Source organism: Patiria miniata, unplaced genomic scaffold (genome assembly GCF_015706575.1).
Source record: "Patiria miniata isolate m_02_andy unplaced genomic scaffold, ASM1570657v1 HiC_scaffold_13, whole genome shotgun sequence".
NCBI classification, from domain to species: Eukaryota; Metazoa; Echinodermata; class Asteroidea; order Valvatida; family Asterinidae; genus Patiria; species Patiria miniata.
The window spans coordinates 5,153,383-5,166,032 of NW_024037051.1; the positions used below are offsets into that span (position 1 = coordinate 5,153,383).

Genomic DNA, 12,650 nt, shown 5'->3' on the forward strand with positions numbered 1-12,650 from the left:
GTTGGTTCCAAAAGCAAAGTCAATAAACCACCTACCATGCAGTGACTTTCAATCAGTCACGCTATTGTTGTTTCCAAGAGCAAAGTCAATAAACTGCCTACCATGCAGGACTGCAAAATTTCAATCTGTCACGCTTTTGTTGTTGTTTCCAAAAACTAGTTCATATCAGACGCCGCCCATTTTTTCGCTTCACTATATGAACCGACCGCTGTCAGAACAGACGTGTTTTGGGGTTTTAGCTTCTTACACCAATTCTACAAGGTAAGCGTTTTCTTTTTTTAGCGACCATGGAAAATAATGATGTACCAATGGAAGATTGTTATAACTGGAGTCGAGAGGACTTACAAATTATAGAGTCACATGTAAAATATCACCAAGAAATGCTGACATTTCTTGGTGATTTGAAACTAAATGGCCCAACTGATCAAATCATACCGATAAAACCGAGAGGAAATATAAAGTCTCTTTTGGGTCAAACTACATGTAAAGCAAAATCTAAGCTAACCGGCGATGACCTACACAGGCATCTGCTGAGTAAGGTACAGCACTCTTCTCAACCGAACAGTTTCCCTTTGTATAGAAACTTAGACACTATAAAAACCTTAGGGGAATCTGTTCCGCATCTAGTTTCTGGCTATGAGGGTATTGGTCAGCGTCAGGCTTCTATAATCGGTATTTACATCAAGTATGGAAAGTTGCTTGATGCTGTTCATTGCCTTCATAGTCGAGAAAAACCAATAACATCTTGGGAAGAGTGGCTTAAACAAAATGTAGGCATTCACAGAGCTTATGCCAACAAAATACGTCTTGTAGCAAATTTATTTAAAAATTACCCTTTGTTTGACCAATTAGGAGTTCCATTCAAAACAATCTACAATCTTAGAAATGAAATTAGGATAATGTTACTAGACCCACATGTCGCTTATATTTGGCAGCAAACTACGGTATAATTATTTGTGTTGGCATAAACTCGTTGAATTCTTATATTTTGTAAATTTAATTTTGTATGATTTGATCAGTTGGGTGACGGTCGCTAAAAAAAGAAACCGCTTATTTTTGGCATAAAAGTCCAATCTGTGCGGTATACCCAATTCAAACTTTTTTAATTTGCCGCATCGATGCTTATATATCCATATCTGTTCATTGCCTTATGCCATACCAAACCATTTTTTAATTTACCGTTTTATGCACAAGTGTAAAGAGACTATATACAGTCCATATTGACTGATTCCAGCAGACAATATGTATCTAAAGATTCCCACGAGTGTAACAAAAGAGCACAAATTTTCAATTTATTACGCTTCGTTGATCTGTACCTGATGAACAAAGGCATCTGACTTTCTCATGGAATCATGTCAACAAAAGTGAGTCTGGCCACCAGCATTCATCAAATACATCAGTCAACCCCACACTAAGCAGTGACGTCAGGAAAAACAATCAACTCGCGCCCTGCGGGAGCTAGTATAGCAACCGTCTCTGTGACTGAGCGTTTATCCATGTTTTACAGTCTGGTATACGGACACGCCAACACAGGACCAGGAGCGTGCTTATTCAAAAACATCAGTCAACCTTACACAGAGCAGTGACGTCAGGATAACTTGCGCCCCGCGGGAGCCAGTATATCAACCATCTCCATGACTGAGCGTTTATCCATGGTATACAGTCTGATATACGGACACGCCGACACAGGACCAATATCTACTGACAGCCTGGTATATAGAGACGCCAAGTCACAAAGAGAACTTTAACTTGTCAACAAAAGTCATCTGGCCATCAGCAATCACCAAATACTGACATCACAAGTTGACAAGTAATCGTCTGTTGTCAACCCTACACAATATTGATGTAGTGATGCCATTGTCGTCAAGCTAAAACAATCAAGTGGTTCCCAAAGAATAGCCACCGCCTCGTCAATAAGCGTTTATACAGACACGCCAACATAGGACTATAGCATCGTGCATCGTCAAAATTTATGTTTACATGCTGTGCAACTGCCATGATCTACTGGCGTATCTATTGACTGTACTGCTGGTTGAGAGACTTTGAAAGACATTTGATCATATTGTCTGCTTTTAATTATCAGTGTGTATAGAGGTTTTAATGTAAATAACCCTGCTCCAAGTGTTTCGGAATAGCGTAATTTTTGTTTAATAAATTTAATGTAGATATGATTTCTGTTTTGTCTAATTATATTTTGAACGTCTGACTCTTTTTAATATTATGGAGGGTGTTGGTTAATATTTACAAAAGAAAAAGTTTTAGAGGGCGCTGTTTATAAGTGGGCGGGGGAGAGTGAGGATTTTGATCTGGTACCTGGAGAGACAGATCTTCTAGACGAGAGATATTAGTCCCCGGTTTTGGCGTGGGGCTGAGACTGAGATATTGGGAGGGAGATCATTGGGAGGGGGTGGGTGGGGGCAGAGGGTGGGGCCAGGGGTCAGAGATTATTGGAGAAGGGGGATAATGGGCGGGGTAAAGTCTGGTACCCTCCCATCTCATACTACTATAGATGAATACGTCTCCACAAGAATTTTACGAAATAGATATATGGATTTTACTAAAAAACTAGGAATTTCCAAGGTAGGTTGATCCGTCGCAAATGGAAGAGTTTTAGAGAAGGGATATTTAGTCCAAATTTCAGCCCAGGAAATTAATTCTGGTTAAAATTTCACACTCGAAAACTTTACTACACGAGAACAAAGAAATGTCTCCACAAGGATACAAATTCCAGAATGTGTTTGTGTGTGGGGGGGGGGGGGGGGGGGGGGGGGGGCTGGTACCATCTTTCAACATAGGGGGCGCTCTTCAAAACCAATGATTATATGCTAAACATACATTATGTGCCCATTTTCAGGGCGTCTTGTATGGGTTATGGGACTTGGTTTTCATATTCCTCGTTTATATCAAAAAAATCTCTAACATTATTGGGAAATGGTTACTTCTAAGAAATAGTAAGATACTTTCAGGACATTTTTTATTTATCTCGAGGGGACACTTTAATGATCGAGGGGGCACATTTATGGCCGCAAAAGGGGCACTTGGGAAAATCTGGGGGGGGGGGGGCAAACGCCCCCAATGCCCCCCCCCCGGTTCCCCCGCCCCTGGTTGTAAATTAGCAAAATGGAGGGGTTTACATGCACCTTTTTTTTCAGGACGCCCTGTAAGTAAACGGAAAAAGCACTGAAACCTGTACAACCAAGATGTACAGGGAGACATGTGAAGCTTAAGTATGTGCCAGCAACAAGACAGCAGCCATTTTCTGCTTGACATATTCAAATTTTCACAAGATGTTCATGCATGGCCGACTTGTAGTTGCACAAGAACAGTGTACAGTGGGTATCGAGGGGCTTAACCAATTCCCTACTCTATCAGGTAATGACCCTTGATTGCAAGGTTAATCTTGATATTGTAAGCACGGGTGAAAGATTGGATAGCCAAAACGCACGTAGAATCATTCAGCAAGAACGGGATAATCCGTTTCAGCTAATTGACACACAAAAGACTGAACAAAACAGGGTGCAGAAGGGGAAAAGGCTGGCTTCTCTCACCCAAGACAACCTACAACACGGATAAAATAAACTTAGCCGTTGGAAAGGTATGCCAAGGGTTGCAGTTAGTATACAAATACATATAATATTCAGAAGATACGGTGTCTGAAACGTAGACTCAGCACTTGACACCCGCGATACGAGTTGTTATCGAAAAACTAAAAGTTGAAAGGCCAAATAGTAAAAAGACGCCTCCTTTAGTAGAGTAAGCTAACACAATTCATAACAACTATTGTATTAACTACCAAAACCACCGGAAACACTGAGCAAGTGCACTGGGTGCACCTATACTAAGGCTTAATTTGAAATAACTTAAGCAGTGCTTTCACACGGACTTAGGTAATTAGTAGGCAATTAATTAAGGTCCACAAAACAAACCAGTACATCAAACCCCGGTTAGTTTTACATGGGTAAAAGGTGGCCGGATCAAGTTTAGCTAACAAACACAATTCATCCTATACAACATAAATGATTCAAGCAAAAATTGAAAGTTCTTGACAAATTGATTACAGATAGTAAGTCAGAGTATAACCAAGTCAATTTTACTAATCCTGTTCAGGTAATGTTAGAAAAATGGTATTACGGAAATTAAGTCATTGTATCAATGAAAGTCAGGTACTGTTATTAAATAACCATCAAAGTAACTTTAATGATGGTAAGAGATTATGGGAAAGTAATCCCGAAAATACGACATGACATGTTGCCCTTAAAAGGCCAAGAAAGAATGTGACAAAAGAACAAAATAACCAGAAATAAATATTGGTGAATTTAGAAATAGTTTGAAAAAAAAGTTAAAAAGATTAATAAATAAATAAATTTTAAAAATCAAAAAATAAAATCAAAGTTATAGAGCATGGTAATCAAGGAATATCGCAAAAAAAGTTGTAAACAACAGGTACTACAGTAAAGATAAGGTCTCAATTTTTTGAAAAAAAAGGAAATGATAAACTGGAAGCAACGCCAGCGTTAGCAAGATTACTAAAAGTTCGTCATAGATAAGGGCAAATAAGGCAACTGTTTGAAAAGCAACCTTTAAATTGAAGAAGGTCAACAGGTTATTGGAAGGCTAAACATTCATATTCATACTCATATTTTATTAGACCAATTCGCAGCCGGACGCTGAATTGCATGGTTATTACAAGAAAATAAAAAAAACCACTAGAAAATTCAACAAAAAAATTAAACAAGAACAATTTGAATTTAACATGAATAAGAATTACAGAACTTCATGTATCTACAGTGTAAATATAAATCTAAAAACACACGAAAGGGGACATAACATTATTATTGTTATTATTGCTGCTAAGGAATTCTGGTTCAGGAGTTTTGTCAGAGAGGGAATTGCACTATTGCCATACCTATTTGTTTTGTGATGTGGAATCTGGTAAATGTTTGATTGTCTCAGAGTCATATTGTGGGTGCTATTGTTAGGAGGAAACCATTCTGCATATCTAACTGATTTTGTACATTTACTAGCAAATGGGGAGCAGAGATGGAGTCTTTCTGTCTTCCAGAGTTTGAAGGCCTAACCGATCACAAGCGATTGAGTATGACTCATAGTCAGCTCCAAGAATAATACGACATGCACGCTTTTGAATGCGTTCAAGTTGATATGTCTGATTATTGCTGATGTTACCATGCCAAACTGGGGCTGCATGCTCACAAATTGGACGGACATAACAAGTATACACAGAGACCAAGTCGTCGATAGGCAAACCAAACTCTTTCAGGCGGCCAAGCATGTCTAACCTACGACTACTTTTTGAGACCATATCATAACCTGAGATTGCCAGCCAAGATTAGATTGGACTATCAGGCCCAAAAGCCTAGTCTCGGACACCACCCCAAGCTCAATCCCACCAATTTCAAGACAAGGGGGTGTTGGAGGGTCTTTTTTGAAGCAAACTTGCGTAACTTTGCATTTGGTAGGATTGAGCCTGAGGTGGCTGTCCTTCGTCCACGCATCCAGGCCGTCAAGATCAAATCCAATCTGGCTAGATTTATTAGCATGACGGACCTCTGCAAGTGTCAGACCGTCTACATATTTAAAGCTTAAAGCTCAACTTAACTAGAGATGAACGTTCCAAAATATTGGAAATAAAGGAATGTTACGAGAAAGGTTGGCAGTTAGTGGCGCAAAGATTACAATTTAGCACTAGGATATTATCAGAACCAGAACTTAATAAAGCCATGAGTCAGAACAATTGAAGCAATTAATAAATAAGTTCAAAACACGCCGATCTACGGAGTTATAAACTTGATTGCCACTTGTGGAGCCGGATTGGGAGTTTCCCCGTGTTTTTTTCCTCAAAAAGTTTTTTACGGGGTTTTCGCCCATCCCGTCAATCTGCAGGATAAATATTTTACTCGATAATATGAATGAGCCGTATTGGTTTAAAGCACAAAATCTGGAGAAAAATTGATGGCCTACAACCAGACATTACACAGGCAATAGGTAAAACATTAATGCAACACACTTTTCTGTGATTGTAAAGATACAATGACAAGAGAATACACCAGGAAAACATCGGAAATTTTATAGGGCCCTGTTCGCCTTATTGGTTTCATACAACTTTTAAACAAGGTTATAGGTGCCCCTTTTACCCTTGTTTTCAATCTCAAGGTTGTTCTGCCATATCAAGAAACTCCAAATGTAAGGGCACAAGTGTGACGCCATCTCAAACACAGACCTTAATGTCACAACTGGTTCAGCACAATGCGGGACCAGAATCCTGGACATTTGGCTGTTTTAGCGGTGTTGCTATTTAATAGTTTGTTGTTATGATACAGGTATATGGCAATATGCTAGGTAGCAAACGTTTGGCAGAAAAGGGTCAGGAAGCACATCATGAAGTGTGGTTCATAAATAGTACAGAAAACTCTTAATTACTACAGTGCCTTCATGAAATAACATCACAGCAACAACGTGCGAAATTGTCATGAGAAAAAGAAAAACTGGGAAATGCCAAATAGTTCCGAAAGTGCACGTTACATATAACATTAACCCGAAAGGGAGGTCAGATGTAATGTTTACATTTAACAGGAGTAGCAAGTGCAGAATATATTTTAGAGTAAAATCTATGTCACGATCCCCTAAAAGATAATGAAGGTTTTCTAATGTTTAGATGTAAATATTATTTCACGGCCGGCCAAGTGTTCCCTGCAATAGAAGGGAAAGTGAGTCCAAGCGACACTGAGCTTTTTGAGGGGAGCCGCCCCGCACAAAAACAACAGCAATGCGCGGGTCGATTAGTGGCGAAATGCCCCGCAAACACAGCTCAGTGTTAGTTGCAAAGGATAAACAGGGATGAATTATAACGAAGTGGATGAGTATGCACAAGAATGACAGATGAAGGTTAACTGAAATATTATGAATAAAGCTAACGACAATAATTAGGGTGTGTGGGTGTGCGTGTGAAAACACCGGCAATCGTGGACGTAGGACAAAAGAATTGGGGCACAAACAATGCGTCCACACAAAACCAATGAGAGCTGTTGCTAAAAAGTTAGATTACAAACAAAGGAAAGAGGATTAGGGACAATGGGGCGTCCACGATTGCCGGTGTTTACGTGTGTGGCAGAGGAGACAACACAGTGTTTCCCCATTTCTGGAAAAACAGGTTTATAGAGGCATTTTTGGGTTAGGTTTATCGGTGGCAAAATGAAGAGAAACACTAAGGGATCATAGGGGGGAAAATGGGTTGAAAGAGTTTTCACAGTTTGAGAAAAATGAGCTTTTTGACTGGTTTTTCTTAACTACACGAAACCAAGGGAATGTCCACACTTGGTATGTAACGTAAACATGCGTGGACTAAGCTGTTGATTTGTCAATGGATGCACAGGGAGAGCAATCTTAACATTATTCAGGTTGGTACAGGTTTTTGAAAACCATTTGTCTGACAGGATAACATTCAGCTGTCATTAAAAAAAAGTTGTGCAAAAAGCTGTATCCAAAAAAAAGACATAATAAACGAGGTATTATGAAGTAACCTGGATGTTAGTAAAATAAATATCGACACAATAATCGGCAATGTTCGAAAATTATCTTGCAAAGATGCACTGAATGAAGAGTCTATACGTACCCCTGGCTTGGAGTAAGCCGTGTAGGCCAGCACGGCAAGCACGACAATCTTCAGCATCATTCTGCAGCTGTTGAGTCGTAGGAATGACGAATTTGGGTCATTTTGTGGGCGATTTATAGACTGCGTTTGGGCTTGTCCATGCGCCCAAACCCCCGTTTTTTGTACAACGGGAGACAAACAGAAGCCCTCACACCGTCTCATGCAGCCCCAGAAAGCGCTTCTTGGCGCCCAATGCAAACGTCCTTGTTACCCTACCAGCATCAATAAACACTTCAGAATTATGGGCTTCACAATTACATTCGAATACATCAAACGTTATAATTAATAAACGTGAAGAGACCACTTAATCGTAAAACTATACTTATAGGTACACTTGTACTGTTTCTTTTAATTAAATAATGAATAGGCCTAGGGCTAATGGGGCTTCAAATTGATTGCATCCGTAGGCCAATGCTGAAATGCATTTAGAGCTGATGATGAAAAATCAACAAAGTAGACACAGACGCATTTTGTGTTACTCTGAACGGTTAAGGTAAGGCAGTAATATTCCCCATGAAGTCTCCGCTGGTCATTTCCGCCAAATGTATAGAAAAAATGTCTTTCATCCCGAAGGTTTTCGGGGGGACCTGACTTGGATAAAGATCGGGAAAATGTTACTTTGACCCTGAAAAGTACCAGGTGAAATATGTGCCGCCGTCCGGCTCAAATCTGACCTGCTGGCAGGGCTTTTTAAAGTGCACAGTACCGATAGGCGTTATATAAAAATGAACAACGGTCGGTCTCACGCTTCGCTTTCGAGAGATGTGCGTAGGAACGGCCTGAACTCTAGAGTTACTACAATGTGTCTTCGGTTCCTCCTCAACCGTGTCAACGAAGCTGAAAAACAAATAAACACACCAACAAACAAACAAACACCGCCAGCAATTAACCAAAAAAAAAAACTCAATTCCATATTTCACCCAAGGTTCGTACTTTGACGTTCATTTTGTTGGAGTTCGCTAAGTTGAAGAGCTTTTCGAGCCTTTTTACCACAAATTCATTCAACTCGAGTTAATGGATTTTTGAAGGTTGCCCCAAAACAATATCCGTAGTATCCGTAGTCTCATCAGCAATTTGAGTGAAACTTTTTGCTGGTACGTAGCCCTAGAGGAAAAGTGACAATCTCGTGAGTTTTGACGTCACAGATACCTGAGTCAAGTGCAAAGTACAACTGACGCAAGCACAACCTCGTCCCCAGGGCTTACCTCATTTTCAACATCGTTTCCAATAGTGAGCCCTGAATGGGAAACTTTCTTCCTGTATCCTGATTCAATACCGCAATTAGCATGTAATGGGTTAATATCGTGTACTTGGTGTTGGTATTTCCAGCGTGCAATGGCGAGGTTGATTCACAGCTACCACAAAATCTGCTTCAAAAGTAACTGTACGAGTGCAGTGAAGGAGGAAGTATTAGACCGAGTGACCAAAGTGGCTCGAGAGTGCCATCGGTCTTCACCCAGCCATGTCCATCCTCTAGTTTTGGGAGCTAGTTCGTAAATTTGGACGTGGGACCGCTTCAATTGATACACCCTGTAGCTTACTCGGTTGATTATGAGGGATGAGAGAGTCTTTGCAGGGTAGACATGGCACCTTGTGGTAGCTCTCAGCAGCCAGATATGCCTTAATCGAGTCATCCAGGAATTTGGTTTGGCCCTGAAAATCGCTTCTCTAATCGCCCTTTTTCCAACTTAATCCATGAAAATCCTCTCGCTAGTCGGTACGCCCCTTCCTTCATCTGAGAATTCGGGATACGCCAACGCAGAGAATTCCCTGATACTCTGCCCTGACTCCAGTTATGTCTCTTTGTCTCCCTGACGACGATGTCGCAGCTCCATTAAATTGTACTCCGCCTGTTGACCTGGGCTAACAATAAGAGTTGATGAAATCCCTGCAGGAATATTTCCTACCCTCCGGCCGCCAGCCCAACACACTTAAAGTTGGTCCCTGGAGGGACAGGAAGAAACAAATTTGCTTGCTCGTCGTTCCACACATTGGCCATACGACCGGCCATGAAGTGTACCTTATAGTCCTTTCAATGCACCTTCCCGTTAAATCTATCCGGACAAAATAAAATGTTTGGTTTCTTCAACTTTCTCTATCTCTGATTCATCCAAAACGTCTCTCAGAAAAACCGATGTCACAATCTTCCAGCAGGGGGCCCTCGCCAGAAACGGGCTCCATACTGGTGTGCATGTACTGCGGGTTTCATACTACGTATGACTATCGGGGTTTCTCCGTGTGTGTACAGGGCCGGGGGCCAGAGCTGTTGCCATGGCAGTGATACGCGTCCGCTGAAACAGCACAGCCTTGAAATTAAGGCTAGTGCTGTAGAGTTATTGTCGTAAGAGCTGACAGGGTAAAAATGTCGTGCCTAACGTACAAATTAAACTTCTTTTTTCGTTACTGAGATGTGGAAATCGTAAGTTTTCGTTAGAAGCTTTTTTCGTGCTCTAATCTTTCGGCCACTTGCATTTCTATCTTCTTCTTTTTTTACGTCATTTTGATTTCTATCAGTTTCTTCTTATACCGTACAACTTTCGCAGTTCGCTGTTTATCATCCGACCTAGCCTATCGCCATCGTCTTTACCTTGAGAAATAAGATTTTATGTATTTTGTGTTCCACCCAAACTCTTATCTCGTCTTCTTTTTTAGCTTTATACCTAAACTTTTTGCTGAAAGTACGCTTATATCTAGATAGCGCCCTTCAGCCACGATTCACCAAACACCAAATCTTACCAAAGTGAACTGATGTGAACTCTGTTTTTTGGGGGCATATATTTATGTTATTTGTGCTTTCATATTTTTTTCAAGTGTGTTTTCAGTAATCCTTTTACAGCAAAACCAACAGGCGCTCTATAATAAACGACTTTACTTGTGTAGTGATTAGAAATAATATGTCTATAATAAGAATTGTAAAGTTGCCCATTTACAGCCGATTGAAGGCGCTGTTTCAGTTTACGGGTCGACCTTCCGTGGATTTGCTTGGGGGTTATATGAATAAGAAGTAGTGCGTGCATAATTAAGGGGTCCTTTTGAGGATATAAGTGAAATAAAAGGGGTTCCATCCATTTTTATAAGGTCGAGTAGTACTGAGGGTAAACTTCCAATAAGTAATGGAAAGTCTATGAGTATACTTGAGTATCCATTGGTGATTTTTATTGTTAACTGTGTGCGGCTTAATAGTAAACATAAGTTTACGTGAACGGGTTTTGCGGGCATTGCTGAGCTCGCTGGAGTCTCGTTAAAGTACATTTTACTCATTTTTATGGCCATAGAAGGGCCATATTGTTTGCAGTTAGGGACCCAAACGAGGGAAGGAGAGGCAACCCAGGGACCCAAGGCACTGGCTGGTATGGTGAAGATTTTCACGCTATTTTCTTCATTGTGTATATTACAATGTTGCATAGTTTTATGGCGCTGACAAAGTCAAAGGTCACCCGTGCATGCAAGGGTCTTTCTACTTTAGCACACAATATACATATACATGTATATTATATACTTTCCAGGTTTAATTTATTAAGTTTATTTTGATTAATGGAAGACACATGTACATGTAGCATTTGCGGACGTTTATATCGTTTAATTTTGATTTGATTTTATTAATAGGTTTTTTTTAAATATATATTTTTATATATTGATGATGATATAAAGACAGCTCGATCAGTACTAACAACACCCCAGAACCTGACACCACAGTTTCACTACATACACTCGTAAAAACAATACCTATTTTCGGTCACTTTAGTCGAGTCCGGGTCAGAGTCTCGAGTCATTTCAAGTTGGGTCGAAAACGAGTCCTAGTCCGGTCATGGCTTTTCGAAAATTGACGTGCCAAATCACAGTGCAGTGATGATCATGTATTATTTACACGGAAGCCTATGCATAATACGAAATGCTTTACCATATCAGCAAGGTGGGCAACACCCCCATAAAATACCCAAAATGTTTAAGCGCCCCTAACGGTGACCCTTTGTGCTGAAACAAATATGATTCAACGACTAACTACGCCAAATACGACGGCGTTTGAATGAAGATAAATAGATTTGTAAAACAAAAATATGTTTCCAAAAAAATAGGCCCGCAAAAATGGTAAAGCGCCCTCCTGTGGTCACCACAGCGTAATTAAATGATGTCATAATATTATAGCTTAATGATATTTCTCTCAAAATTCAGGAAAGTTCGGCTGAAAATACATCTTACGATGGTGGGCACCAAAAAGATTTTTTGACACTGTCCAATAAATATCGTCACCGACACCACGAAGTAACACTCTACCGTGTTTAACCATATTTTTTTCGATTTCCTTTTTTTTTGGATTTTTAAACATTATTCATCAAGGCCTACCATTGCACGAAGTTTCAAAGCTTCAAGAGCTTTACTTTAATAATTACGCTAAGTATCCATGGCAACTTTTGCGCAAAAGTGACAATTTTCGTTTTCACGAAGTAACACTCAGGTTCTATTTACCATTGCAATGCATGGCATGCACTCTGCTCAAATGCGAGCAAAAACGTTTTCACGAAGTAACACTCTCGTTGTTTGAGCGCGCGCGTGCTGACCTCCGTTTCCACGAAGTAACACTCTTCTAGTGTAATACATTGAAGCGTGCTACTTCGTGAAAACGAAATTTTACAGTTTCGTAGCTTTTTTGGTTTCACGAACTAGCACTCATCTTTTTTCTCTTATTTCTTGTTGTTTTAATACACAAACGGGTCAACAACAGCAAATTTAATAACATCAATACATCAAGTGTCTACATCGAGAAACTCAACTGAAAATACTCTGTATAGTTTTGACGCAAAGTGTTGTTCTAGAAGGCGTTCAACTTTAGATGCCGTTTTCTCCGATTGCTAAATTTTACCGGTATGTACATGAGTGTTACTTCGTGGTGTCGGTGACGATTATAATTACCACCCTGAAAATCGATTTAAAAATCCTCTCAATACTTTCTTAAGTAACAGAAACAGAACAATTTTGATGC

General features: G+C 40.0%; 1 protein-coding gene across 1 annotated transcript in view; it reads right to left on the reverse strand.

Moving 5' to 3' along the window:
• LOC119720782 (A disintegrin and metalloproteinase with thrombospondin motifs 4-like) overlaps positions 1 to 7,724 on the reverse strand; it is a 43,065-nt gene extending 35,341 nt beyond the window's left edge. Inside the window, exon 1 of the mRNA XM_038190625.1 lies at positions 7,631 to 7,724. Coding sequence (XP_038046553.1) covers positions 7,631 to 7,690 — 60 coding nt within the window. The 5' untranslated portion in view covers positions 7,691 to 7,724. The remainder of the gene's footprint in view (positions 1 to 7,630) is intronic.
• Between the last annotated feature and the right edge of the window lie 4,926 nt (positions 7,725 to 12,650).